The sequence below is a fragment of the Neofelis nebulosa genome, chromosome 4 (genome assembly GCF_028018385.1).
Source record: "Neofelis nebulosa isolate mNeoNeb1 chromosome 4, mNeoNeb1.pri, whole genome shotgun sequence".
In the NCBI taxonomy this organism is placed as follows: Eukaryota; Metazoa; Chordata; class Mammalia; order Carnivora; family Felidae; genus Neofelis; species Neofelis nebulosa.
Genome location: NC_080785.1, coordinates 157,525,001 through 157,552,889, shown reverse-complemented (window position 1 = coordinate 157,552,889; position 27,889 = coordinate 157,525,001). Strand labels below are relative to the sequence as shown.

At 61.5% G+C, this 27,889-nt stretch overlaps 3 protein-coding genes across 12 annotated transcripts in view; 2 read left to right on the top strand and 1 right to left on the bottom strand.

The window, feature by feature from the left end:
* Positions 1-13,222, top strand: part of SIN3B (SIN3 transcription regulator family member B) — a 38,034-nt gene extending 24,812 nt beyond the window's left edge. For 2 of the 5 annotated variants that reach the window (XM_058727552.1, XM_058727551.1), the window contains 10 exons: positions 334-450; positions 1,610-1,848; positions 2,587-2,770; positions 5,079-5,682; positions 5,881-6,050; positions 9,104-9,277; positions 9,547-9,639; positions 10,590-10,684; positions 10,940-11,144; positions 11,267-13,222. In XM_058727552.1, the coding sequence (XP_058583535.1) occupies positions 334-450; positions 1,610-1,848; positions 2,587-2,770; positions 5,079-5,682; positions 5,881-6,050; positions 9,104-9,277; positions 9,547-9,639; positions 10,590-10,684; positions 10,940-11,144; positions 11,267-11,497 (2,112 nt within the window). In that variant the 3' untranslated portion in view covers positions 11,498-13,222. Of the gene's footprint in view, positions 1-333; positions 451-1,609; positions 1,849-2,586; positions 2,771-5,078; positions 5,683-5,880; positions 6,051-6,370; positions 6,898-8,555; positions 9,278-9,546; positions 9,640-10,589; positions 10,685-10,939; positions 11,145-11,266 lie in introns of those variants that run through there. The other 3 variants (XR_009261052.1, XR_009261053.1, XM_058727553.1) reach the window with 3 other exon arrangements.
* A 3,833-nt stretch (positions 13,223-17,055) lies between these two features.
* F2RL3 (F2R like thrombin or trypsin receptor 3) lies at positions 17,056-19,293 on the top strand. 2 transcript variants are annotated; one of them, XM_058727550.1, is made up of 3 exons: positions 17,056-17,332; positions 17,611-18,694; positions 19,053-19,189. In XM_058727550.1, the coding sequence occupies exons 1-2, from the start codon at positions 17,224-17,226 to the stop codon at positions 18,678-18,680; spliced, it is 1,179 nt and encodes a 392-aa protein (XP_058583533.1). In that variant the 5' UTR covers positions 17,056-17,223; the 3' UTR covers positions 18,681-18,694; positions 19,053-19,189. The 2 variants fall into 2 exon arrangements, with proteins under 2 accessions (XP_058583533.1, XP_058583532.1); XM_058727549.1 differs by having other exon boundaries at positions 17,057-17,332; positions 17,611-18,581; positions 19,053-19,293.
* A 1,005-nt stretch (positions 19,294-20,298) lies between these two features.
* The window catches only part of CPAMD8 (C3 and PZP like alpha-2-macroglobulin domain containing 8), an 83,256-nt gene continuing 75,665 nt past the window's right edge, over positions 20,299-27,889 (bottom strand). For 3 of the 5 annotated variants that reach the window (XR_009261048.1, XR_009261050.1, XR_009261047.1), the window contains 7 exons: positions 27,001-27,075; positions 26,282-26,387; positions 26,084-26,194; positions 24,973-25,182; positions 24,241-24,364; positions 21,780-21,945; positions 20,299-21,390 (listed from right to left, as the gene is read on the bottom strand). Coding sequence is in view for 1 of the 5 variants with exons in the window: in XM_058727548.1 (XP_058583531.1) it covers positions 21,369-21,390; positions 24,241-24,364; positions 24,973-25,182; positions 26,084-26,194; positions 26,282-26,387; positions 27,001-27,075 (648 nt within the window). In the remaining 4 variants the exon portion in view is untranslated. The remainder of the gene's footprint in view (positions 21,391-21,779; positions 21,946-24,240; positions 24,365-24,972; positions 25,183-26,083; positions 26,195-26,281; positions 26,388-27,000; positions 27,076-27,889) is intronic. The other 2 variants (XR_009261049.1, XM_058727548.1) reach the window with 2 other exon arrangements.

The window sequence follows — 27,889 nt, the reverse complement described above, 5'->3', positions numbered from 1 at the left end:
AGCGCCTGTGACTGCCATTAGCAGGACAGAGGCAGAGTTGAATGGTCCTGACAGGCGGGATGGCCTGCCAAACCTAAAACGTTTAGTATCTGGCCCGTTACAGAGAACATTTGCCAACCCCTGCAATAATACGATTTGTTTACTTGACCAAAGTCACGTTTTCTCTTAAAATCACTTTCAAATTAATGTTGCCATTTGTATGATAAAGTGGTTTCCTGTGAAATTAGGATTCCATTTCTCGTCTCCATTATCTTTTACCCTGGACGACGTAGTAAACCGTCCTGGCCGCCGAGGCCTGCCGCACTGGGCACACAGCGTTTCCTCTCCGTGCAGGTGCTGAATGACACCTGGGTCTCCTTCCCCTCCTGGTCAGAGGACTCCACTTTCGTCAGTTCCAAGAAGACCCCCTACGAGGAGCAGCTGCACCGCTGTGAGGACGAGCGTTTCGAGGTGTGTGTGCTGGCACCCTTGGGTCCTGGCCGGGGTCAGGGAGGCGCGGGGTGGCGCCTTCCTCCCCAGCTGCGCTTTAGTCTGTCCTCCTCCCTCTCCACCCTGGGAGGCGTCCTTGGTGATCCTCCCCACCCTCCTTCCAAGTAGCAGGGATTCCAGCGCTTTCCAGCAGGGGGCAGCACCTGAAAGTGTCCTTTTTCTGCCCCGTCGGCCTTCCCGCTGGTTAGGAAATGGTACCGTTCCTTTTCATTTTAAATATATGCGTATTTGAATTTAATTAATTAACTCTAATTTTTTTCATTGAAATGCTTGTTGAGATCGTTGTGTATTTACGTGCAGCAAGCGATCCGGGTACCCTCCTCCCAGTGGTCGCCGCTTGTAAAATCTCTGTCACAGCGTCACAGCCAGGAGGTTGACACTGGCACACCCAGAGGCCTCATTCCCATCCCCACCGTTGAACTTGTATTTGTGTGTGTGCACACGCGTATGTGGGCACGTGTGTTTAGCTCCGGGTGGGGGTCTCCCCCGTGGAGGTTCCCGTATTCCCCGCCACCGCTGAGGTACTCTGCTGCTCCCCCACCGCCGCGATCTGTCGCGCTGCTCTTTATGGCCCTACCCGCCTCCTTCCCCCACCCTGTGCTTGACCCCTGGCAACCCCTGACCTGGCTTCCAGCTCTGGCACTTTTTCCTAAGGGGAATCACCCAGGGTGTGACCTTTGGGGACTGGCTCCCCGTCAGCACGTGCCCCGGAGAGTCATGCGGGGGGGCTGCGTACGCAGTGAGTCCTTCCTTTTTATTGCCTGTGATGCCCCCGAAGTGGGTCAGCCTGGGAACTGTTTCCCTCTTCTCACGGGTCCACCCGTGTTCTAGCCGCGGGATGTTCACGCGGTGGTAAGAGGCCCACGAGTCCTGTTCTGTGAGCACCTGGCTCTCACCATTGCCGGGTCGCGCCCCAGCCACGTGACCCACTGTGCGTGCTCCGCGCCCCTGGAGCCGCGTCAGCGCTGCCGCTTCCTGGTTTTCGTCATCCTCCCTCAGAGACGTGGAGGTTTATTAGTTCTGTCCAAGCATCGCTTCTGCTGACCCACGCCTGTCCCTGGGGCCTTGCTGCGCTGCCCCCCGCACCCTCGACAGCCCACCCCTGCCTTCCTTTCCATAGTTAGATGTCGTCCTGGAGACCAACCTGGCCACGATCCGTGTGTTGGAAAGTGTGCAGAAGAAGCTTTCCCGGATGGCGCCTGAGGACCAGGAGAAGTTCCGGCTGGATGACTGTCTGGGGGGCACGTCGGAGGTGATCCAGCGCCGTGCCATCCACCGTATTTATGGGGACAAGGCTCCAGAGATCATCGAGAGCCTCAAGAAGAACCCTGTCACTGCTGTCCCTGTCGTCCTGAAAAGGTGCCCTCCCGATTCTGGCTGTCCCGCCTGCTGCAAGCAGGTTCCCTGGAGCCCATTAGTGCTCTTTGTCCCCGGTGTGATGGGGGGGGGGGGGGGTTCCAGGCTGGCTTACTGTGGTTTCCAGCCTTTTCTTCATTTCCCCGTTCTACTCTTGAGAGAAAAGCACAACTGGGAATAATTGTGTCCTTCTAGAACTTTCCACCATGCACATAATCATCAAAACGAGAAAAGGAGCTATTTTAAAGCACAAATAGGATTGTCCTATGGCAGGGCTTGCCTTTTACATACTAGTACGTTTTGGAAAACTTTCTGACCTGGTGAACAGGTATTAATTAAATGGCTGCCCTTGGCCAGATGCTGTGCTCAGCCCTGGGGTTGCAGAGCTGAGCGAGGCTGACAGAGCCCCTTCTCTTGGGGCTTGCAGTCAAGCAAGAGAGCCCAGTAGTTAACCTAGCAACTACCCAGAGTGTGGTCAGGGCCATGGGCCAGGACAGGGAGGAGGTGCTGGGGCAGCGATATTTGAAAAACCATAAAAGCAGCCACATTGCTTCTACAGAGCCCATGCTCCCCACCTTCCTCTTTTGTTCAGCACAGAACCCACTGCCCAGGCCAGGGGCTGACTGTCCCGAGTTAGGAACGCACCCGGCTGGATCTGTGGGTGGCTGCCAGGCTGCCCGCGCAGGGGTGACGGGTGGGTGCCCCTGGTTGTCCCCATGCTGAGCCCCTCTGACCCCACAGGCTGAAGGCCAAGGAGGAGGAGTGGCGGGAGGCCCAGCAGGGCTTCAACAAGATCTGGCGGGAGCAGTACGAGAAGGCATATCTCAAGTCCCTGGACCATCAGGCCGTGAACTTCAAACAGAACGACACCAAGGCCCTCCGCTCCAAGAGCTTGCTCAACGAGATCGAGAGTGTCTACGACGAGGTGAGGCCCTCTGCCCAGGTCTGAGCCAGCAAGTGGTCCTGGCCCTCCGCTCCCGGCCCTTCCGGTCTCAGGCAGGTGGCTGGGTCTCGGTGCCTCTGTTTCCCCAGCGTCACCCTGGCTTTGTAGGGCTGGAATGGATGCTTCTGTGGCACTCAGCCTAGAGCTAGTCCGGGGCGGGGGTTGGATTGTAGCGGTTCTGCCATTGCTGGCAAAGGGCTCTCCCCTCCCCTCCTTCCCTCCCCTCTCCTCCTTCCCTCCCCTTCCCTCCCCTCCCCTCCTTCCCTCCCCTTCCCTCCCCTTCCCTCCTTCCCTCCCCTTCCCTCCTTCCTTACCCACTGGGCCTTGCTCGACCTTCCTTCAGGCAAATGGTAACAGCGGCTTTCCTTTCTCTGCTGCCAGCTGTGTGCCAGGCACAGGTAGACCCTAAGAAGGAACGTTCCATAGAATTTGTACAGACTTTATGATGCATTACCATTATCTTCCTGGTCTTAGCAGTGAGGAAACTGAGGCACGAGAGGTGGCCACTTGCCAAAGCCAGCCACAGGAGTCCGGGCCCTAGTGCTCCGCCTCTAGCCGCTGGCCTGTGCCTTTTTGCCAGCTTTGGTACATTCAGGCTCATGGGGCCTGCACCTCAGAACTGAGGCAGGGCTGAGCTCTAGGCTTTGAGGATTTAGGCATCAAAAAAACTCGTGCAGGGAGTGAGTGACTTGGCGAGAGCCTGTGATCGAAGCCCCTTCTGTCCTGCCTGCCTCCCCTGGGCCACCTTGGCCCTGTAGGGCCCACCTGCAGGTCATCTGGTGTCCTTGCTCTGATCCTTGAGTGGGTCCTTAAGGCCTGAGAACACCACCACCCCCCCCCACCCCCCCGCCCCAGCAGGGCCCACGGTTCATCATCAGAATGAGAATTGACGAGGTGACACGTGAGACGAACCTCAGTCACCACAGAGTTCCTTCGCTCTTTCCCTGGGGGCTGAGGGAAAAGGAGCCCAGCGCTCTGTGTGGGACCCGAGGTTGGCCCACCAGCCTGGCAGGCTCCGCATGTGCGGGCCCTTCGTGTGTAGGGAGGTCGGCCCCTCGCTGCATTGTGGCTTAGTAGAGACCAGTTCTGTATTCCACACGTGGAGCTTGTGCGGAGAAAAGGAGTTAAAAAGATTTTCCAGGGCATCTGGGGCACAGATGCGAGAGGGACTCCAAAAGCAGCAGGAGGAAGGAGGTCACATCAGAGCCGGGAGACGGGCTGAGTGTCCGCACCACCCGTGTGCCAGCTCCCAGGACTCCCGCCAGCACGGAGGGAAGGAGAGCTCGGGCTGCTGCACAGTTCAGTGTCACTAAAGGAGCCTGACCTCTGGTGGACACATGGGGCGCCCACCCCAGAAAGCCACGGTGCTGGGCCTACCCGTTTTCTGTTGGTCATTTGCTCTGTGGTGGTTCAGGGAGCCCCTTCAGTGCTACACCCTGGACTGCTCACCCATACGTGAGGACCCGTGCTCACTTTTTCCTTTTTTTAAATTTTTTTTATTTTTTAACATCTTTATTTATTTTTAAGAGAGAGAGTGGGTGTGTGCGCCTGTGGGGGAGGGGCAGAGAGAGAGGGAGACCCGGAATCCGAAGCAGGCTCCAGGCTCTGGGCTGTCAGCACAGATCCCGGTGTGGGGCTCGAACCCATGAATCACGCGATCATGACCTGAGCCGGAGTCGGATGCCTAACTGACTGAGCCACTCAAGCCACCCCCAGGCTCCCTTTTTCTGAGAGCCTGGGTTCATCAGCCTTGGGGCTGGGGCTGGGTGCTGCCCAGGAGAGCGCGTCGTTGGGGGCTGACATCAGCAGGCAGCTCGAGGCAGTCTGGACAAAGTGTGACCGTCTTCAGGTTTGCAGGAAGAAAAGTCGTTAGCTGGATAAAGACTGAGGGAAGGAGTGAGCCCAGGGCTTTGGTTTTCCAGGGCAAAAGAGCAGAGGGGCACGTTCAAAGGTCCTGCGCACAGCAGGAGCTCAGCACCCCTGAGCAACGCAAGAGGCTGGGTGGGGCGGGTGCCATAGGACCACGTGCCAGGGATTGGGGTCCTGTCATGAGCAGCGCAGCAAGGCCCAGAGTGATGGGATAGGACTGACCGCACTCCTATAGGTCAAGTCACTCTGGACCCAGAGAGGACAGTGGTTGGAGCGGGCTGCTGCATGGGACGGGGCAGGCAGGAGGTGTGGGCTGCACCCAGACCAGAGCCTGATGCCGTTAGAGCCCGGTGGCCCCGGGTGCCCCATCTCAGACACCCCAGCTGGTCACTTCCTGCCTGACGGCCCCCTTGTGCCCCAGCACCAGGAGCAGCACTCGGAGGGCCGTAGCGCCCCCTCCAGCGAGCCGCACCTCATCTTCGTGTACGAGGACAGGCAGATCCTCGAGGACGCCGCCGCCCTCATCAGCTACTACGTGAAGCGGCAGCCGGCCATCCAGAAGGAGGACCAGGGCACCATCCACCAGCTGGTGCACCAGTTCGTGCCCAGCCTCTTCTTCTCCCAGCAGCTGGACCTGGGGGCGTCCGAGGACTCCGCCGACGAGGGCCGGGGCAGCCCCCAGGGGCAGGGCGCGGAGCCTGGTGACCGGAAGAAGCCGGCGCCCGGGCCACAGAGCCGTCCCCCGGAGGAGAAGGGGGCCGCGGGCGAGGCGCCCGCCACCGAGCGGGCGCCACAGCGGCACAAGCCTCTGGACGACGTGTACAGCCTCTTCTTCGCCAACAACAACTGGTACTTCTTCCTGCGCCTGCACCAGACCCTGTGCTCCCGGCTGCTCAAGATCTACCGCCAGGCGCAGAAGCAGCTGCTGGAGTATCGGACGGAGAAGGAGAGGGAGAAGGTGCTGTGTGAGGGCCGCCGGGAGAAGGGCAGCGACCCCGCCATGGAGCTGCGGCTGAAGCAGCCAAGTAAGCTCCGGGGTCCCCGGGGTGGCACGCGGGTGCTGGCGGCCACCGGGCGGGGGGGGGGGGGGGGGGGGGGCGGGGCGCCAGGCGGCCAAGCGGACGCGTCCCGGCACCTCGGGCCGGTGCTAGGGAGCCGGTGGCCGGAGGCGAGGGCCCCACGCGTGTCTGGCCCCCGGTGACCACGGCCCCCGCGCCCCCCAGGCGAGGTGGAGCTGGAGGAGTACTACCCCGCCTTCCTGGACATGGTGCGGAGCCTGCTGGAGGGCAGCATCGACCCCACGCAGTACGAGGACACCCTGCGCGAGATGTTCACCATCCACGCCTACGTGGGCTTCACCATGGACAAGCTGGTGCAGAGCATCGCCAGGCAGGTGAGCGGGTGCGGGCAGGCGGCGACAGGGACGGTGCGGCCCCTCCTGGAGAGTCTGCGCGGTCGGCCCGAGGGCAGCAGCACCTCTCCTTTGTAGCTTCAGCGGAGCGGAATTCACGGAACACAAAATGCGGTTCAGTGGTGTTCAGTGCGCTCACCGTGTCGCGCGGCCACCGCGTGCCCCTCCCCCGGTCCCTGGCCACCGCCAGTCTGCCTTCTGTCCCTGCGGATCTGCCTGCTCTGGGCGTTTCGTGTAAATGGAATCCCACGCCGTGGCCTTTTGTGTCTGGCTTCTCTCAAACTCCGTATGGTGTTTTCCAGGTTCAGCCACGTTGTGATGTGTGTCATTGCTTCGCTTCCTCGTGTGGCTGCCTCCCGTCGTGTGGATGGACCGTACTCGTCCGTCCACGCATCTGGGGGTGGCCACTTTGCTCGTTGCCACCTTTTGGCGATTGTGAACAGTGCCGTGAACACGGTGTACAAGGATTCGTTTGACTCCTCGGTGACAGATCTTTTTTGTTTGTTTGTTTATTTCTGAGAGAGAGACAGAGCGTGAGGGGGGAGGGACAGAGAGAGAGGGAGACACAGAATCCGAAACAGGCTCCAGGCTCCGAGCTGTCAGCACAGAGCCCGACATGGGGCTCAAACTCACGGACCGTGAGATCATGACCTGAGCTGAAGTTGGACACTCAACCGACTGAGCCCCCCGGGTGCCCGACAGACCTTTCTTAAAGGTAATTTGGCAACACGTAAAGAACCATAGCCCAGGGACACCGGCGGGGGCGGGGGCAGGGGCAGCCAGTTAAGTGTCCCACCCTTGGTATCGGCTCAGGTCATGATCTCACGGTTTGTGGGTTTTTTTTTTTTTTTTTTTTAATTTTTTTTTTTTCAACGTTTTTTTATTTATTTTTGGGACAGAGAGACAGAGCATGAACGGGGGAGGGGCAGAGAGAGAGGGAGACACAGAATCGGAAACAGGCTCCAGGCTCTGAGCCATCAGCCCAGAGCCTGACGCGGGGCTCGAACTCATGGACCGCGAGATCGTGACCTGGCTGAAGTCGGACGCTTAACCGACTGCGCCACCCAGGCGCCCCACGGTTTGTGGGTTTGAACCTTCCTGGGATTCTGTCTCTCTCCCTCTCTCTGCCCCTCTCCTGCTCACTCTTTCTCTCTCTCAAAATAGATAAACTCTAAAAAAATCAGTTAATTAAAAAAAAAAAATTGTAGCCCACTTCTGGAGGGAGAATATCGGGGACATTTATTAGCATCGCTTGTAAGAGCAAAAGTCACCCAGAGCTGAGTGTCACCAAGAGAGAACAGTCATGCTAATAATATGCACAGCAATACCCCAGATGAGTCAGATGTGGTCTTGGGACGCTAGTCCTGCTCAGTTAACACCAGAACAGTTGTCGTTCATCCTGACTTTGTTTCCTATTTATCGAGTAAGGCTGTTTGCTGTAAAGCCGCAGAGAAGCCGAGGAAAGTAGCGTCCCAACTCTCCTGCCCAGATACAGTTGCTAGAAACGGCATTTCCTTTCCCGCCAAAGTAGAACACGCACAGAAGCGTGCCCAGATCCCACGCGTGCGGCTCAGTGGGTGGTCACGAACAGCCCCAGCGCTGCCTCCTTTCAGCGCGACCCCCCCCCCCACACACACACACACCTGCAGGCACCCACGCCCCTGGTTTTGAGCTTTGTGTCTGTGTGCATCTGGCCACACCCCGCCAGTGTGATTCTGTGACATTCCTCGGCCGAGATGCCTGAGCTCCCTTCCGCCTCTGCCTGGGAAGGACGATGGGAATGAGCCCCTGTTTAGACCCTCGAAGTTGCCATCTGTTCATTTCCACCACTCCCCCTGGCCCAGGGTGGGGCGCAGGCAGGCTGCCCGGGGTGCACAGAGTCCTTCCTGGGGCGGGCCAAACGGTGGTGACTGTTGACGCTTATGTTGCATTTCCCTGAAGGTTCGTGGGGTGGGGCCTTTGCGTCCCTCTGTGGCCGTGCAGATGTCCTGGCTTGAGGGCCCTGTCTGTGCCGTTTGGCCCTTCCCCGTGGAGCCCACCTTTTCCCCCACTGATGAGCGGGGGGCTTTGCGTCTTCTAGGTGGCTGCTGGGATGCATCACCACAGACACCCGTGCTCTGAGACCCTAACTAACCCTTTTGGTTTTGGCCACCTCCCCGTTTCCCTCTGTGTGCCGGGCTGGGTCTTTGTCCTTTCCTGGCTCTCTCTCTGGTCGTGACCTCTGTAGACGCGTGTAGAGGAAGCAAGCACCCAGGGCCCTGTGCACAGCTCTGGGCGACAGGGATGCCAGGGATGTTACAGGGCTGGGTGCGCGTCCCCAGGCTGAGCGTCCCGCCTGCCCCCGGCAGGCCACAGCTCTGGGGACAGTAGCCTTGACTTTAGCACCTAGAGGTTGGGCCAAACCAGATACTCTGATTAATGTTTGTTTGTTTAATTATCCTTTCCACAAACGTCTCCTGTGGAACTCCTCTCCATTTTGGTTACCAGCAGCCAACGTTCACTGGGAACTTGTCACGTGACAGGCATCGTGTGAGACTTCCGTGCGTCCATACGGTGTCTTTATTCAACAAAGCAGCGTGTGGGGAAGACTCCCGAACCCCGAGCCTGTAGCAGCCTGTCCGGACCGCAGCTGGTGCCCTGAGGCCCCGGCTCACCTGCGCGGTCCGACCTGCCGCCCGGCCGCGTCCCTTACCCACCTTCTCCTAAACCTCAAGGTTTCAAGTGTGTTTATAGCGGTTCACAGAACTAATTGTGTTTATAGCGGAACGCTCGGGGAGACGTGACTCGCCACTGTGGCACCTTTAATTACCGTCCCCACTCTGGCACCTTTTCTTGTGTGTTTTTTTCCTGTGTGTTTCTCGTGCCCCGGCAGGGCTCGTGGGTCTGGGCCGGGCTGCCCCTGGCCTTCACGCGCAACCTCGTGTGCTTTGCCGGCGTCCTCTCCGGGTGAGGCGGGGGCTGGGGTTCCAGCCGCACCCCTCCCCGCTCCTGGGGGCACGCGCGCCGGGCACCCACTGGCTCTCCCCCCCTGCCAGCTGCACCACCTCGTGAGTGACGACGTCTGTCTGAAGGTAGTGGAGCTCTACCTGAACGAGAAGAAGCGGGGCGCCGCGGGGGGGAACCTGTCCTCCCGCTGTGTCCGTGCCTCCAGGGAGACCAGCTACCAGTGGAAGGCCGAACGGTGCATGGCTGACGAGAACTGCTTCAAGGTGAGGGGCTCACGCGAGGCTGGGGCCGCGAGGAGGGCAACCGCAGCGGGGGGGGGGGGGGGGGGGGTGGAGGGGGGGACGGGCCGCATCGCTGCGGCCCGAGAGCCGGGCTGGGCCCCGGGCCCTCGCTCGGCCGCCCGCCTGCCTGATCCCACACGCTTCTGCCGTTCGGCCCCTGGAGGCTGCGGAAGGCCATCACCGATGACCTCGCAGGCCTCGTTCTGGGCTCTTCCGTGGCGTCGGGCTGTTCACCCTCCTTCCTTCCCCAGGTCATGTTCCTGCAGCGCACAGGGCAGGTGGTCATGACCATCGAGCTTCTGGACACCGAGGAGGCCCAGACGGAGGACCCCGTGGAGGTCCAGGTAAGAGCCGCGGCCCCACCTCCACCCCCCGCGAGCCCTGTGCACACGCTGGCCGAGCACAGGCTGCGGAAGGCCCGCCCGGAGAAGCCCCACCATGCGGCCTGAACGCTGTCCTTGGAAGCCTCGGAGGGGATGGTCAGCACACGTGCCGTCGGGAGCCGGCCCTCCCCAGAAACCCTGCTCCTGGCTCTTCCACTTGCTGCAGACACCGTGGCAGGTCCCCCTCGGGCCCGCGGCCCACATGCTCGCTCAGACCCCGTGGCGTGTGACCCTTCATTCCCAAGCACGAGGGCCGGAGAGCTGGATCCCCGGGCCCACGCTCCGAGCTGCACGCGGTGCCTCCTTCACCAGCACCACGGCCGGCGGGGGGGGGGGGGGGGGGCGGGGAAGCATCCTCACAGCACCCCGCCCTGCACGCTTCAGGCCTCCCCGCAGGGTGGGGACTGCACACCCGGCCCCTTCCAGAAGTTGCCTCCAGAAGGCCTGAGTCCGGAGGAGCCTCTGGCTCTCACAGGGTGGGAGCAGATAAAGGGTCACTTGGACACTGCAGGCCGTGCCCACCCCCGACCTGTGGCCCCTGCTCATCCCCTTGCCCTGCTGCTCGTGTCTTGATGTCGTTCCTGCTCCCCAGACCCCCCTGTCCTCTGCGTGAGGGCCCCGTCACCCATGCGAGCTTGCCACATGACGGATACGGCGGGGATATTACCCGGCAGGGATTTACCCATGTAAGCGTGAGATGCCACGAGCGTCTAATTCCTGGCTCTACACGAGTGCTTTATCCACAGCTGCCGTCTGGCGCTTTCCGTCACGCGTCAGGCTCCCCGGGAGCTGCCTTCCTCCTAAAGCTTTGCGGGGCGGGAACGAAGTCCCTGAGCGCCCCTGAGCTCCGGGTGTCCGGTGACAGAGGTCTGTGCCTCCAGTGACACGGGCCCGCCTCCCTCTCCCCGCAGCACCTGGCTCGGTACGTGGAGCAGTACGTGGGGACCGAGGGGGCGTCCAGCTCGCCCACCGAGGGCTTCCTCCTGAAGCCCGTGTTCCTGCAGAGGTGAGAGGCCCTCGGGACGCGGTTCCCTCCCGCGGGCCCCGGGCAGCCCCTCCCGCCGCCATCAGCACCAGGGCCCGACCGGCTTTTACTTTTCACCGCACGGAAGGGTTCGGGGAGGGGGGGGGGGGGCGGGGCCCGGGGGGGTGTCTTTCGGAGCTTCAGTTTGCCTCTCTCCGACTCCTGGGAGGTCGGCGTCTCCCGATGCCTGCGGGTCGTGAGGGGCTCCCAGCCTGCGCGTCCTCCTCTCGCCTCCAGGAACCTCAAGAAGTTCCGCAGGTGGCAGTGTGAGCAGGTGCGCGCCCTGCGCGGCGAGGCCAAGACCTCCTGGAAGCGGCTGGTTGGGGTGGAGAGCGCCTGCAACGTGGACTGCCGCTTCAAGCTCAGCACCCACAAGATGATGTTCATCGTCAACTCCGAGGACTACATGTACCGCCGCGGGACCCTCTGCCGGGCCAAGCAGGTGCCCCCTCCGCCCCCGCCCACAGCCGGGGACCCTGGGGCGCGGCCCGTGGCCGTCCGGGGGGTGCCGGGGCCCCCGAGACCCGGCCCGCGGCTGACCGCCCTCCCCGCCTCCTCGCGCAGGTGCAGCCCCTGGTTCTGCTGCGGCACCACCGGCACTTCGAGGAGTGGCACGGCCGCTGGCTGGAGGACAACGTGACGGTGGAGGCGGCCGGCCTGGTGCAGGACTGGCTGATGGGCGAGGAGGACGAGGACATGGTCCCCTGCAAGACGCTGTGTGAGACGGCGCACGTGCACGGCCTGCCCGTGACCCGCTACCGAGTGCAGTACAGCCGCCGCCCCGCCTCCCCCTGACTCGCTGCGTGGGCGCCGTGACCCCGCGGCTCGGCGCGGCCACTCCCTCGGCCCGGGTGTCCCTCGGGGGCACTCTGATCAACGACCTGAGGGGGCCGAGCGTCCCTCAGCCTTGCTGCTACAGGCCACGAGCTCCGGAGAAGGGCGGGGTTGTGCTAGCTCGTGGCCCCGAGCTGCCGTCCCTCTGGCTCCCCTGCTTCCTTGGGGCCCGTTCTGTGCCAAACCCGAACCCTTCCTGCACCCGAACTCTGGGGGCTCAGTCCCTGCTGGAAGGGGGAAGATCGACACGCCGGCCAGGGAGCAAGTGATTGCGCTGATGCACCTGCTGGACCGCCTTCCATCACACGTGCCAAATCCCCGGGCGGGGGGGCACCTCCGGTCCTTTGTCCCTACGGCCGTCTGGGAGAGTCAGCGATGAACCGTGCTGGGCGTGTTGGGGGGGGGAGGGAGTCGGCGTTCAGGAGACCCCAGCATCGAAGGAGTTGGGCCTGGGCGGACCTGCTTGAAAAGCATGTCCTTCCTGAGTGGTTCTGAGAACTTCTGGAAACTTCCTAAGCTGGGCCATGCCTGCATCTGATAGTTTGGGCACGGGCTCGGCCCGGCTGAGGCTTGGGGTCCTTGGTCACTCTGAGACCAGGAAGGGCCCTTTCAGCCAAACCGTTGAGATCCTGCTTTGACATCAAGATGCGGAGTGGGCAGGCGGCACCAGAACTGTCTGGAAGAACCCAGTCTGGAAAAAATGAGACTCCAGACCCTGTGTTGTCCTGGTGGCCACACTGCGGGCTCTTGAGAGGAGGGGCTCAGCCTGCAACTCCCGCCGGGCTCACGTGGCCCCACACCTGGGGTGCGGTCGTGTACCTAGGATGGCCCTTCTAGAAATATATATATGCACACACGTATTTATTCATAAGCTCTCTTAGTGGTTGTAACTTATGCAGTCAGCCGCGTCCCACCGTTTCTTGGGCAGTAGAGCCCTCGTGGAATTCTGCAGTTGTGCCCTTAACGCTGCCGCCCTACCTGCGGCCACCTCCGGGAGAGGGTGTGGGCGCGAGGGGCTGAGGCAGCCGTCCTGCAGAGGCGTCCAAGGCCTTCTGGGCCGCGAATGCTGAGCGGTTCGGGCTGGGGACCAGCTCTTTAAAATCCTTGCACCGTGAGGAGCCCTGGCCGGGCTCCCGGCACCATCAGAGTGGGATCAACCAACGGGGGCCCGGAACCGTCTCCTTGCGGCCTCGTTTCTGCCCGGCGGCAGCCCTCACCCCCTAAACCTGCGCTGTGCCAAATCCGCCGTTCTGGGAAGTGGAGATGTGTTTCTAGAAGTTACCTGTGGAACTCAAGGTTTGCAAAGCCTCTGACTCGGGGCCTGGGCGAGTCCAAGGCCGGTGTGTCTGCCCAGGGTCTCCCAGCCCGTGTTTGCTCGAGCGTGCCAGGCACTTTGTCCACATCCTTGTTTTTTGTAAGAAGGGAACTTTAGGAATTCCTGAACCAGACCCTCTCGGCAGCCATCCTCCCCGGGAGCCCGCGGCCCCTTCCGTGCCTCTGCGTGGGCCTGGGGTGCGGGCCAGACCCCACCGAGCCCCACCCTGCATGCTTCTAGGGAGCGTCTCTTCTGTTTTTGAAGAATTTCTCTTCTGGGGCTTGTACTTCCTTTGCAGCTGTTTTGAATGTAGTTTTCCTTTTCTATTTATTTGCACATTAAAGTTAAATATTAAATATTGACCTAAATCTGTGAGACGCCCTCAGTCATTTCTTGTCAGCGAACCCACAGGGGGCGTCTGCACCTGTGCTCCAGTGGTTCCCAAACACCAAGTGCGGAACCCTCCCCGACACCGCCTCCGCAGGAAGGTCCTGATCTGCGCCCCGCCCCCACTCCGTGGGTGTCTCCCCGCCCTGAGTTTTCTGGAACTCAGAGTTCGTTCCCAACTCAGTTTTCGTAGTCCGTAGAAAGGAGAGGTGTTGCCTTCAGCGTGGTGCGGGGGAAACCTAATTTAAAGACAGTGGTGTTCGCGCTGAGCTTCCTCCACCCGCCGGGCGAGCCAGCGAGGGGTGTTTCCCCTCCCCTCCCCCTCAGTGCCCACTGCCAGGCCTCACCTCTCAGTTCCGAGCTAAGTCCGCGCTGCCCACCTGACCAGTCCTCTCCCAGGTGGTGTCCCCAGCCTCCCCGAGTGGCCGTTGGTACCTTCCAGGGGCCCCCTCTGCCCATGGGTACCCCCCACACACATCAACGCCCCTGGTGCTGCACGACTCCCCCTCCAGAGAGCCAGGGCTCCCGGGGAGTTGGGTGAGCGAGGCTTGTTACTGTCCCAGATTCCTCCTGCCTCGAGCCCAGAATCCAGGGCCCTCTGTGCCCATAGACCGGCCATCCGGTCAGAAGCTCTGGGAGGGGCGTCCTGACGGGGGGAGGGGGGGGCAGGTCCTGGGGTGCAAGCCGTGGCATCTTCCGGGCCGGGCACCCGGCCCCAGGAGTGGGAGGGGCCTCTGGCTGTGATCAGGCTCCCGAAGGAGAAAGCGGAGAGGGTCTTCTGCTGGCCCCGTTGGGAAGGGGGCACGACCCGTACTGATGTGGACGGACCCGACCCTGGGGACACCTACCTAGCCTGCAGCCTGGTGGGGCCCTGGGCAGGGAACCAGCCCACCGTGCCCGGACTCCTCACCCACGGAAGGACCCGTTATTCCAAGCCACTGTGTCCGCAGCAGCTGGTTATGCCACAGTAAGGAACAGCCAGCCCTGCGTCCTAACCACCCTGCACCCCCCTCCCTAAATCCTTCACGTCTGGGGAGTGGCTCGTAGGCTGCCCTCCCTTCCCCAGCGTCGTCGTCGTGGAGGGAGCAGTGGTGGAGGGAGCAGGCGTGTGATGCTTAGGGAGGTGGGGGGCGGGGGTCCCATGGGGCCTCGTGAACATTTCTTCTCTTATTTATTCTGTCATTAATGAGGTGTTTGTCTCACTGGCTATTTTGCAAGGTCTAAGCAGCACTTTACCCCTGACGTCCTGGCCGAGAAGGAGGCCGATTGTTCTGAAAAGCAAGCTGCTTTTCAGGTGGGCGCCCACCTGCCTCCAAAGCACAACGTAAAGAAATCACAATCTGCACAAAGATGGTACCCGAGAAGCGTCGTATTGGGACGACCCGAGGCATCTCTTAACTGGTCAGGAGATGCACTGACCTCCAGCTTCCACTAGAGACCGTGAGCCTGGCCAGGACAGGCTCTGGGGGCTCCTGGGGGTCCAGGCGGGGCTGGAGGCTGAAGAAATCCAGGACCAGCTGCCGACTCGGATCTGACTGCTTTCCCCCCGCCCCCCCCCCCACCATTTTAAATCAGTTTTTCATTGTATTTAAAATACGCACAAAAGTTAGCCATGGTACGTGTCCAGCTGAGGGGCTTTGGGCCACCAGCCCCACCACCCATCTCCAGGACCCTTCGTCTTCCAAAATGGAACTCTGTCCCCATTAACCACTGGCTCCCCGTCCTCCTCCCCCAGCCCCTGGCACTCACGCTCCTACTTCCTGTCTTTATGAATCTGACCACTTGAGGGACCTCCTATCAGTGGGATCACGCAGTATTTATGCTTTCGTGCCTGGCTTATCTCACTCGGCATGAGTGACAGTGTCCTCGAGGTCCACCCCCATGGTAGCGTAGCTTGGGTCAGATTTTCCTTCCTTTTTCAAGCTGCTGTTCCGCCTTTTTAAAAATGTTTTTCCGCTGTCAGCGCTGAGCCCGCTTCAGATCCTCTGTCCCCCCGCTTTCTCTGCCCCTCCCCCACTCGTGCACACTCTCAAAAATGAACATTGTTCAAAAATGTTTTTATGGAAAGGGACAGAGGATAGAGAAGATTCCAACAGTACAAAAAAGCACAAGGGGGAAAGTCGGCACCCAAATCCTTCTCCCCAAAGGCAGCTGCCCCAGCCCCGCCCCCCAACCCCACCCAGAAAGTGCCTCGCCGTGGTAGGTGGTCCTGCACCTTCTGTGTCGGGGGGTGGGGGGGGGGTCTGCCCCCTTCTGCTGGCACCAGGTTTTTCCCGTGATGGGCCTCCCCGCCTCCGTGCTGCTGGGAACACCCCGTAGGGCCACTCGCTTCCTGCACATGTGTGCCTGCCTTCAATGTCCAGACACAAACCTCCCCCCTTGGGGGCTCGGCCCTGCCCCAGAGTCGCCCAGCTGCCAGCCCCCAGCCTCCCCCCATACGGGCTCGCTGCTCTGCTCCTGCAGGGCCACTGGGGGTCCTCATCCGGGTTTCCCTGCGCCCTGAGAGTGACACGGGTCATGAGTTGCCAAGAGACGTAGGCATGGGGCTGAATTTGTCACCGGTACCGGTGGGAAAAGCTTGGAAATGGAAGAGACTCCTGGCTGAGACCCTGTCCCAGGGGGAACTCTCCAGGCCTCGGTCCCCCCAACCCTCCCCGGGCTGGGGGCAGGGACCTCAGCATCTCACCCTCAGCTGCACTGACTCTGTCCAAGACTGCTCAGTCACTTCCTGGTTGGTCCCTGAGACCTCAAGTGTGTGGCTAGATTAAGGCTCGCCACACCAGAACACGGCCACATCGCACTCCTTCTCCCACTCCTAGTTCGTCTCCCTTGACCCCCACCGCCCCTCAGGGTCCCCCTGCTCTCAGACCACACCCCCCTGCCGCCACTGTGGCCCGACCCTGACCACACAGGTCAAGAACCCCCAGTGCGGAGCTCCCCAGGGCACGATGGTCGAGGCCTCTCCCTAGAGGGACATCTGGGGGCGGGGGGGGTTGTGTGTAGAAGAGAGGACTACCCTCCCCTCTGAGCCCCTCTGAGTATCTTCATCTGCACAGTGGGCCCCCATCTCCGTGCAGGGACGTGGAGGGGCCAGAGCGGGGTGGGGGTGGTTGGGGGGCCCTCTCTCCTGGGCTGGCCCGGCCACCACTCTCAGGCTCAGATATGGCCACGACCATCCTCAGGGGCCCCGGGCTGAAGGTGGAGCCAGGACGGGAGCAGAAGGGGCTTCGAGAGCCAGGGATGGGCACCTCCCAGAAGCAGGCACCCCAGGGTAGCACGTGGTCAGCATCGTGGGTCCAGGCTGAGGACCAAGACCCCCTCAGACACCCTCAGCAGACCCCAGACTCACAGAGTGCCTTCCCCTCTCCGCACCTCACTTGGTGCCCGCCCGCCCAGGGGACAGTGCAGGGGTGTGAGTGAGGCAGCAACAAGCAGGGCAGCCCCCACCGAGGACTTGGGGTGCTTGGAGGAGAGGAGAATCACTCACCTGCTCCGACCTCTGACCTGGGGAGGCAGGGCTCTGGGCCAGCCAGCCACAGACAGGAGGTGAGGGGTGGGGGCGCTTCAGGAAGGGCCAAGAGCCCTCAACTGGGGATGCGACCCAGAGGGCCGTCGTGGGAACGGTGGCTGCAGATGTGACTAGACGGCGGGAAGCGGCCACTTGGCCCACAGAGGCTTTCTGGGCCCAACGGGTGCTGAGGGGGCGGGGACTGCAGCCTGGAGCCTCCTCCCCCCCGTCCCGCCGGCCCAGCACCTGGACCCCATGAGGCACCTGTGCATCACTGAGTGACCCCAGCCACCGGGACTCCTCGGGCCACGCCGGGAGCCTGCCGTGGGCTTGTGGGGGCAGGGGCTGGTTTATCTCACCAGGCCCTGTCCACTCCTCCACTGGCACTCAGGAAGCTGGGGGTGGGGGGGGTCCAGCTGGGCAGGAAGCCCGAGCTCAGCCGGCCGCAGCCCAGAGCAGCCGGTGTCGTCTCGGAGCATGTGCCTACTTCTGCTGCTGTGGCCCCTGGTGCTGGGGTTCAGCCTGGAAGATGGCACTCAGACCCACCTCACTTACGACGAGTTGGGGAGCACGGGGGCAGGTGATGGTGAGCGACCGTGGGCCCCGTCTTGGGACCGGGGGCAGGCCTAGAGTCGATGAGGGGGAAATAGGTGGCGGGTGGGGGTGGAGAGGGGCCTCCAGCCCAGCCCTGGGCCCACACGGGGCCGGGGGCGTCTGTGTCCGGCTCTGACCCACCGAGCTGGGGGCTCCTGAGAGCCGGGGCCTGGACTCCGGCCCCCTCGGGAGCCGCACCACCGGCCGGGCGGTGGGGAGTGGGGGTGGCGGTTAGACTCTCAACGCCTCTCGTCCCCTTCCCCCCCGCAGCCGACACACCGGGGCCCCCGCCCGGGCCCCGGGAGGGGACCCCTCTCCCGCCCAAACTGCGCAGCTTCCCCGGCCGGCCCTGGGCCAACAGCAGCGACGAGGTGGAGGTCCCGGACGGCTCTCGGGCGCTGCTGCTGGGCTGGGTGCCCACGAGGCTGGTGCCCGCTCTCTACGGGCTGACTCTGCTGGTCGGGCTCCCCGCCAACGGCCTGGCGCTGTGGGTGCTGGCCACACGGGTGCCGCGGCTGCCCTCCACCGTGCTGCTGATGAACCTGGCGGTCGCCGACCTCCTGCTGGCCTTCACGCTGCCCCTGCGCGTCGCCTACCACCTGCGGGACCAGCACTGGCCCTTCGGCGAGGCCGCCTGCCGCCTGAGCACGGCCGGGCTGTACGGCCACATGTACGGCTCCGTGCTCCTGCTGGCCGCCATCAGCCTGGACCGCTACCTCGGCGTGGTGCACCCGCTCCGGGCCCTCACCCTGCGGGGCTGGCGCCTGGCCACCGGGCTCTGCGCCGTGGCCTGGCTGGTGGCCTTCGCCGTGGCGCTGCCCCTGGCGCTGCAGCGGCAGACCTTCCGCCTGCCGCACTCGGACCGCGTGCTGTGCCACGACGTGCTGCCCGTGGGCGCTCAGGCCTCCTACTGGCGGCCCGTCTTCATCTGCCTGGCCGTGCTCGGCTGCTTCCTGCCCGTGCTGGCCATGCTGCTGAGCTACGGGGCCACGCTGTGCACGCTGGCGGCCGGCGGCCGGCGCTACAGGCCCGCGCGGAGGCTGACGGCGCTGGTGCTGGCCTCGGCCGTGGCCTTCTTCGTGCCCAGCAACGCGCTGCTGCTGTTGCACTACTCGGACCCCGGCCCGGACGCCTGGGGGAACCTGTATGCCGCCTACGTGCCCAGCCTGGCGCTCAGCACCCTCAACAGCTGCGTGGACCCCTTCGTCTACTACTACGTGTCTGCCGAGTTCAGGGACAAGGTGCGGGAGGGGCTGCTCTGCTGGGCTCCAGGCGCCTCGACTGCCTCCAGGGAGGGGGACACCCCGGGCACCGGCACCCGGTCCACCTCGCTCGTGTGATGGCCCCTTGGAAGGTGGGTCAGATGGGGGGGGGGCGCACGGGGTCGAACCGGGGGCCCCTCCCGGTTCACACGCACTGGGAACCTCTGAAGGTGAGCTTGTTTGGAAATAGTCATCTGGTGGGCCTGGTGTCCTTGCAAGAAGGGGACGGGGTGGGGGGGGTGCCTGGGTGGCTCGGTCGGCTGAGCGGCCGACTCGATTTTGGCTCAGGTCGTGATCCCCGGGTCACGGGATGGAGCCCTGCGTCAGGCTCTACACTGAGTGTGCAGCCTGCTCAAGATTCTCTCTTTCTCTCTCTCTCCCTCTGCCCCTCTCCCCCACTCGCACTTGCTCTCTCTCAAATAAATCAAAATAAAAAATGAAAATAAATAGAAGAGGGCAAAGATACACACAGGGAAGAAGGCCATACAACCACGAGGACAGACACTGGGGGGACGTAGCCACAGCCAAGGAGCCCCACGACCGACAGAGGCCACAGAGGCCGGGACAGCAGCCTGAGTCACTCTCCCGTGGAGCCCCCAGAAGAACCCAGAAGAAGCCAACCCTGGCCACGCCCGCGTCTCAAACTTCTGGCCTCCGGAACCGTCAGAGAATAAAGTTCTACCGTTTTAAGTCACCTGTTTTGTGGTATTTGGCTACAGCAACCCCAGGAAACGAATACAGGGGTTTAATGAATATTCCCAGGCCCGGCCAGCCCCCCCCCCCCCCGCCACCTTGTCCAAGGTGGGGCCGAGGAGGCAAGGCCAATGCTGTCCTGCACCTGCTGTGGGACCCCCCCCCCCCCCCCCGCCAGGAGGCTGGTGGGCAATCCTCCTTCCTAAAAGCCCCCGGTCGAGCTCTGGCATGGGCTCCAGGGTTTGGGGGTGGGGTCTCCTGAATAATCACCGTGGAGGCCCCCATTCCACTCCTCAGGATCCACAGGACTCAAGTCTCCTACTGTCGCTGCCAGATGGCGCCCCTTCCCTTTACCCCAAAGTACCCCTTCTTGATGCTAATGTCCCCCACGACTCCAGGATCAGATGCGCAGGTGACTGGAAGGTGGATAGTGTGGGCCTGGGGGGTGAGGGCTGTAGCCCTGTGACCCCCCCCACTCCCAGCTGTTGGCCCCGGGCCTGAGCCGTTCTGAACAGACTTAGAGGAGGGCACCACATGGGGAAGGACGGCCATTGCCTCCCAGAGAGCAGCACGGGGCACTGCGTCTGGGGGTAAGCAAGCTCCCCAAGGCAGAGGGAAGTGGGGGCCAAACCGGGGCTCCCCACCGGGGCCCATATTGTCTCTGGTCTGGGGAAGAATGAGCCAGAGGGCAGGCAGCCCCAGGACACATTCACGTGCACAGGAACCCGGGGAAGCGTAAGATTAGTGAAGCACATCCACGTCAATAGCCTGGTTGATGACGTAGGAATTTTCCAATATGCTGCGCTGCGGAAGGGTACCTGGGACCTCTCTGCACTGGTAGAATGTCTTAGAAATGCACAGGAATCTACCATTAGGTTGGGGGGCAGGAGTCTGAAACGTTCCTCCCCCATCCTGCTCTGAAAGGCTGGGCCCGTCGACTAGGGAACTAGGGATCTGGGGCTCCAGTCCTCAGTGCTGCCCCCCGGAGGCCAAAGCCCGTGACTCTGGAAATGAGCTTTTATTACACCAGCTGCCTCCACCGGGAAAGGGGCCCAGGGCCCAGGAACCGTCCCTTGTAGGCTGGGAGTGGGAGGAACGGGCAGGGGAAGTGGCCGGTGCTGCAAGACGGGGACCCACTGGCCAGGCAGCACCCTCAGGGTCTCTGTGCTGTCCCTGGTGGGGGTCAGAGATGAGCAGCGTGGGCTGAAATAAATACCACCGCAAGGGGGTGGGGAGACAGTGCGCGGGAGGAAACAGAGACAAGGCATCCCCTGCGGGTTACAAAGAGGAATCTGATGACAGTTGGGAGGGTCCCCCAGGGAAGGCAGGTCTGGTCGTGCAGCTGGGAGAGGGCAGTCCCCACGATCAGGAGTCCGGGGGTGGGGGGAGTAGGCGGTGGTGAGGCCCCGAGATGAGAAGTCGACCTAGCCCTGGAGGCAGGAAGCTGAAGGTGCCTCGGTCAGAGCCATTGGCTTGCCCTCAGGGGCTGGCAGGCCGTCAAGACGGAACATTCAGGGACCCCTGGGGTGAGACAGGGGGTGTGTGTGGGGACTGTAACAGTTATGGGACCATTTGGGGTCTAGGTCCAGGGGCTCAGCGGCCCAGGTGCCCCAAAGAGGGCCACAGCTTTGCGATTTCGGAGAAAGGCGGGCTGTTTCACTTCGAAGTTGGTGATGAGGGGATGGGTGTTTTTTGTGTCCCTGATTTGGGCTAAATGTCATCGTGTCCCCTCCGACACAGGCCTTTGGCCACGGGTCCTTCCGAGGAGCGTCTCCTCTGGGGGAGCATGAGCTGCTCTGGCCTGAGGAGGGAGGGTACCCAGCCCCAGGTGCAGCTGAGGAGGTGGGGGGATAGAGGCCGACCCTCCGATTGAGGGAGGGCTGGGGGGAGGCCCGTCATCCATGGAGGCAGGTCTCTGTGTTCTGTTTATCAGGTTCATTCGGAGGCTGGGGTCACCTGGGGTGGGGTCCGCCAGCCCACCAGAGAGTCACGGGAGCTCTCCCATCAGTGGCCCCCTTCCAGCGACCGGGCAGTGATAGCACGCAGCCAGATCAAGTCCTCCTGCTCAGAGCGTCAGGAAGAGAAGCCACTCTGACTGAAGAGAGAAAAAGAGAAAGACACCGTGGGCTGCCAGGTCCCCTTGGCAGAACCTGCCTCCACGTCACGGCTCAGCCTGGCCGCTTCTGCCCACTGGGGCAGGTGCATCGTCCCTAGAGAGGGGTTGGGGGGCCCATGGTCTGGCCCGGCCCCTCAGGACCCTGTCCACCCCCACCGGGTCACGGTGATGGGACAGGTTGTTCACTCCCGCTACACGCAGCAACGTGGGCGGATGGCAAGGGAACTCTGCTGAGTGAGAAAAGCCAACCTCAACAGGATTCCATTTACACAGCATCCCCGAAGCGACAGACTACAGACAGGGGCCAGGTGGGCGTCACTATGAAAGGGAAGCTGCTCTGTATCGACTATGGGGGTGATGACACAAACCTATGTGCGGGGAAATAGCACAGGCTCAATTGCCAAAGTGGTGACTTATGAACACAGGAGGTATGGACGTCAATCTCCTGGTATGACACTGTCTTCAGACTCATCTGCCGGATGTCACCGCAGGCGGGACTGGGTGAAGGGCACCTGAGAGGTCTCTGTGTTATCTCTGACAACCGCATGGGAAACTAGGATTACCTCAAATTTAGAAGTTTAATAACTACCTCTCTCCCCCACCCCCCCACCCCCACCCGAACCAAAGAAAAACAAAAGCCAACCTCTGGGCGGGCACTGGAGACAGCTAGCAGATACAGGAGGGAAGGGTGGGCAATGCTTGGGAGAGTTTAAAGCCAGGCACAGGACAACTACAACATGAGGGGCGGGTGAGGATCACACATGGACAGAAATGGCTTCAAAGTTGCTATGTTTTTGGTGAAGCAGTCCGGAACTCTCACCAAGTAAACCGAAAAGTTTAAGGACGTATATTGTAATCCCCGGAGCTACGAGTAAAAAGTAATGCTAGGGGCGCCTGGGAGGCTCAATCGGTTAAGCGTCCGACTTCGGCTCAGGTCACGATCTCGCGGTTTGTGAGTTCGAGCCCCGCGTCGGGCTCTGTGCTGATGGCTCGCAGCCTGGAGCCTGCTTGGGATTCTGTGTCTCCCTCTCTGCCCCTCCCCCCTTACGGCTCTGTCCTCTCTCTGTCTCTCAAAAATAAACATTAAAAAAACAAATTTAAGGATGTATGATAATTCCCGAAGCTACGAGTAAAAAGTGATGCTGGGGTGCCTGGTTAAGCACCTCAGTCGGTTAAGTGTCTGAACCTGGATTTCGGCTCAGGTCATGATCTCACCGATTGTGAGTTCGAGCTCTGCATCGGGCTCTGCACTGTGTCACCATGGAGCCTTTCTCCCCCTCTCTCTGCCCCTACCCCACGTTCTCTCTCTCTCTCCCTCTCAAAAATAAACAAAAAAGATTTAAAAAAAAAAAAAAAGAATGCTAAAATAGGAAGAGCGGAATCCAAATGGAAGCCTCCAAAAATATTCAGTAAACCCAAAGGGAGGCACGTGGAGAACAAAACAGAACACGTATTGAAACAGCAGCCATAAAAGCCCAGCAGACCTATCAACGATTGTATTAAATGCACTCGGACTAAGCCCCAGGGCCTGGTGTGGGATGACGCTCCCCACCCCCACCCCGAGCCTCCCAGACTTTGGTGGGTGCCCAAGGACAAGCATTCCCACTGGGTTTGCTGAGTGGGAGTGGAAACCAGCCAGTGCCACTGATGTATAGTGGAGAGACCCGGGGCTCAGGCAGACACAGCCTCAGGCCTGACGGTGCTCAGCAACCCCTGGGAGCTGGCACATAGCTGAGCCGATAAAATCGACCTGTGGCTTACACCTCTGGAGCCTGCTGTTAACTTAGAACCAAAAGATTCGCCTCCTCCAGGAAGTCTGCCCAGCGCCCCTTCCCAGCCTCACCCACTTCCTCCTCCCTTCCCTGGAGTGATGAAGATTCTCTGACCAAACTCTTTTTCAGCTGGGCCTCAACTTCTGGGCTTCTGTGTTCATCTCAGCACTGTCCAATTGTGGCAAGAACCCTGCTACGTTAGCTTAAGCTGGAATCCTCCCCCACCCCCCATATCTGATCACTCTCGATATCTAATGGGCCTCTTCCTCCCCATCACCCCTGGGGCGCAGTCTGATACCCGGGCCTGCCTTTAGCGGAAATACTGTTAGGTGGGTCCCGCCAGAATCCCCCCTTCATCCCGATGTTTCCTGTTCGTAATTCTCCGTCCACTGCCCCCCATCCTGGTCCTTGGCTACAAATCCCCTTTTTCTTGTAGAGCTGGGTCCGGTCTTCCTCTCCACTGCAAGACCCCCCTGCATCGTCCCGCTACCTATCTCACATTCAAGTTCTCTCCCTTGAATAAAATCTTCCTTCCCATCTTTTTTTTTTTTTTTTAATGTTTTTTTTTTATTTTTGAGACAGAGAGAGACACAGCATGAATGGGGGAGGGTCAGAGAGAGAGGGAGACACAGGATCTGAAACAGGCCCCAGGCTCGGAGCTGTCAGCACAGAGCCTGACGCGGGGCTCGAACTCACTGACGGTGAGATCATGACCTGAGCCGAAGTCGGACACTTAACCGACTGAGCCACCCCGGTGCCCCCCATTCCCATCTTTAACAAGCATCGTGAATAATTTCTTTCTTTAACAGAGAGTCCCAGTGGGCCTCATGGACAGGCCTGTCCTGGGGTCCAGTCCTTGGGAGGACTCAGCCTCACCAGGCTCATACAGGCTATTCCCTAATGTGTATTGGGTAGACTGTGGGGAGAGGGGTCAGGAGAGAACGGATCCCCCATTTCGTTCCTGGAAACCTGCAGGCGGACCCCTCGATGAGTCACTCTCCTTCCCGCTAGGTCCAGGGCAAGTGAGGGGAGGGAGTTGGGGGGGTCCAGCTCTCACCTGTCCTCCGCCTCCCCCTCCAAGTCTATCACTTCATGGCCATGAGCAGCTGCCACACGCCCAGCGTCCAGGGGGGCTGGGTCATAGTCATAACTGTATGACGCAGAGGCTGGTGTCAGCTGCTCTGAAAGGAAGGGGCACTCAGTCAGTAGGAAGGCACTGGAGGCGGGGGGGGGAGGGGTTTGGATGACAGCCCAGAGAGACCTTGCAGAGGAGAGATATGGGCCAGGAGGTGGGAGGTCACAAGGGTGGGGGAAGAGGACACAGAGATCACAGATGGGTAGATGCAGAAAGGCGCAAGCTTCGGGTGGGAGTGAGGAGAGACTCAGCAAGATTGAGGAGACCCAGAAACCCAGATACACGGAACCAGAGGCGGGGGGCGGGGAGGACACAACGCCTGAGGAACAGAGGGTGATGGTCTCGAGTCCAAAGACAGAGAGACAGAGACTGGAGGAGAGATGCAGGGACCACCGTTGTGGGGAAAGCTGTGGGGATCAGGGACAGAGAATCCAGGACTGTGAGATTCAGGAAGGAGTGGTGGGAGAAACGGAAGAAAAAAGGAAGGAAGAGGAGAGAGTGATGCTACAAGGGGGTGGGGGGAGTGGGGAGGTGGAGATGGGGAGGAGGAGGTGATGGAGAGGAGGAGGAGGTAATGAAAAAGATAGGGTGATGCACTATTTATATGCAGGGAGAGGTGGGGTCCCAGAGGCTGGATCCAGAGTGGGTCCTCACCGAGGACACAGTGGCCAGGGGGCGCGGGCTCCAATCTCGCGCGGCCTAGGCAGGCGGCCTCCTGCAGGTGGCAGGCGCTGGTGTAGACGATGCCATCAGAGCCGCAGACAGGGTCCCCGCGGGCGGTACAGTCGCGGGGACAGCCACAGCGCGTAATCTTCGCCCCCTCCTCCGGGGCAGCCGCAGGACCCGGCTCGCCTGGGGACCAGCCTGGGGGCGAGGAGAAGTCGGCAGGGACTGGGGGACCCCAATCCCCACCTAGTCTGCGCTTCCCACCGGGCCTGGAGTGAGGGAAAAGTCCCCGGGGGCAGGGACTACCTTCCACCGGGTGGGGCCTGGGGCCCGACAGTTACTAGGAGTCCCTGAGCCCTGACTTGGTAGAATTTCATTCAAGTGTTTGCTTACTACTTACGAAAACAAAATTTTATCAACGGAAGCAATCTAAACCCATTTCAAGATGTTTGAAAAATAAAGAAAAAGGCCCTGAAGGACCCCTTCCAGCCCCGCCCAACACTTTGCTGCGGCCACTCTCTGAGTTCATGGCCCGGGCCCTGCAGTCGCTACGCCTTTATTTTGTGGAGGAAGAGAGGTACGGGTTCTGCTTTGGGCGCCCTCCATCCCCGCTCGGCCCCGCCCCTTTCCGCTGACCGCCCACACCCCGCTCGGCCCCGCCCCCTCCCACTTTCATCCGCACCCCGCTCGGCCCCGCCCCTTTCCGCTGCCCGCCCACACCCCGTTCGGCCCCGCCCCTTCCCACTTTCATCCACACCCCGCTCGGCCCCGCCCCTTTCCGCTGCCCGCCCACACCCCGTTCGGCCCCGCCCCTTCCCACTTTCATCTGCACCCCGCTCGGCCCCGCCCCTTTCCGCTGACCGCCCACACCCCATTCGGGCCCCGCCCCTTCCCGCCTTCACCTGCACCCCGCTCGGCCCCGCCCCTCCTCGCTGCCCACCGACCTTCTGCTCGGCCCCGCCCCCACAATGTTCACCCTTGACCTTGCCCTCTTCTCCTGCCTTTACCAAGCGGTCCCCCTCTGCCTGGAGACCCCCTTCCCCGCTCTGATCTGAGCTCCAAAAGGACGGTCGGGGTGGCAGTGGCCCCGCGCACTCACCGGGGCCCTGAGCCGGGGCGCGCTCCACCTCGTTGCACGCGGGCCCCGCGCACAGCTCCTGGGCAAGTGGACTGCGCGCGCTGACATTGTAGAAACGCGTGGCTTCAAAGGCTGCGGGACGCGGGAGGCAAAGAGTGACGAAATGATGGGTGACAAGGCGAGGAACTGAGCTGGGGGCGCGGGCGGGCGCGGGCCTACCAGGCTCGTAGTAGTCGTACACAGAGACAGGCAGCGCGGACGTCCTGCCCACTACATGTTCACGGAGCGCCCGGAACCGCACGCAGGTCAGGCACCGGCTGGGGATCTGCGGGGTTAGCGGACGGGCTCAGGCCTGGCTGGGGCCACTAGGCTCCGCTCTGCCTCAAAGCATGCGCCCAGAACTGGCCGATTTGTGGGGGGCGGGGGGGTACCCAGGGGTGTGTGTGAAACACAGGAACCTGATTCCACTCAATTCTCTGGGTCCTTCCATCCTACCTGGAAAAACATCTCTGCCGGTCTTTCACTCTCCCCTCCCCTAGCCCCTGGCATCCGCTAACCCGCTTTTTGTCTCTATGGATTCACCTGTTCTGGACATTTCATGCGCATGAGATCATACACTACGAAGCCTTTTCGTGTCTGGCTTCTTCCATCCAGTATGTTTTCCAGGTTCATCCACATGCACCCGTGCTCCGTTCCTTTCTATGCCTGAATACCGTTCCACATCCCTCCCAACTTTTCCCACCAACGTGAGCTGAGCTGGCTGGGGCACAAGGCCACCAGCTGTGCCAGCTCTGCCTGGATTTATTATTGCCCTCGTTTCTTTCTCATGGTAGGAGATGGCTGCAGGAACCACACTGGGCCAGGACAGCTCTGCCCTCGCTAATTGGGGTGCGGTCGGAGCCTCCACCCCTGCCCCGCCCCCACCCCACTGCCGGTACCTCATCAAAGTAGAAGAGGACTCTGCGTCCAGCCACCTCGTACCTCTTCAGCGTGAAATGCTTGTCAGAGAGCAGCTGGCGAGGAAGCCAGAGGTCAGGGTCCACCCAGCCCCTGTCCCCAGTGCTTGCTTCCTCCCCGGTCTCCGTGGGGCCTCCGCTGCTCAGTGGGAGGTGGGCCAGTTCCGGAAGGAAGCCGAGGCCCCAGAGGCTGGGGGGCTTGCCTATGGTTGTCCGGCAAGTCGCCACGGACCGGGCCCAGGGGATGGAGGTCAGTGTGACCCGTGAACCCAGGAGAAGGTACTCCGAGCTCCCGCCTTCCCTCCCCTTCCTGCAGCCTCCCTTGATCCAGCCCCAGCCCAGGGCAACCCGAGGTGCCCAGCTGGGCCCTGCCACCTGCTTTTACCTCATCTACAACATGTAACACCCTCCAGCCTGGGAATTCGTGTTTGATCCATAAAACCAAGGCTTCTGTGCTGGTCCTTCTCCTTACCCTGCCTCTTCCCAGCCTCCCTGATCGCCCCCACCCCCTGCCTTTCCTTCTCCATCCTCCCTACACTGCAGGCCTCCTCCGGCCTCGGGCAAGACAGCACCCCCATTTTTGTGCCTCCCTCGCACAAAAGGGGGCATGGGGCTCGTCTCTCTTGAGTTTGAGGGTAGTGGTAGGTCTCCGGAGAACGAGGGCGGAGGGTATCCTACGGCACCCCATGTTGTCCCTAAAACACACCCATATTTGCTGAATCCCTCCTCCACCACCTGGATCCCACCCCTCCCCACCTGCCCCTCAGCAGGTGACCAGCCCAAAAGCACCAACTTTGCCCGGAGAGGCCAAAAAAAAAAAAAAGAGCTGGGAATTTGCAACCTGGTCAGGGTGGCCAGCTAGAGACCCCGC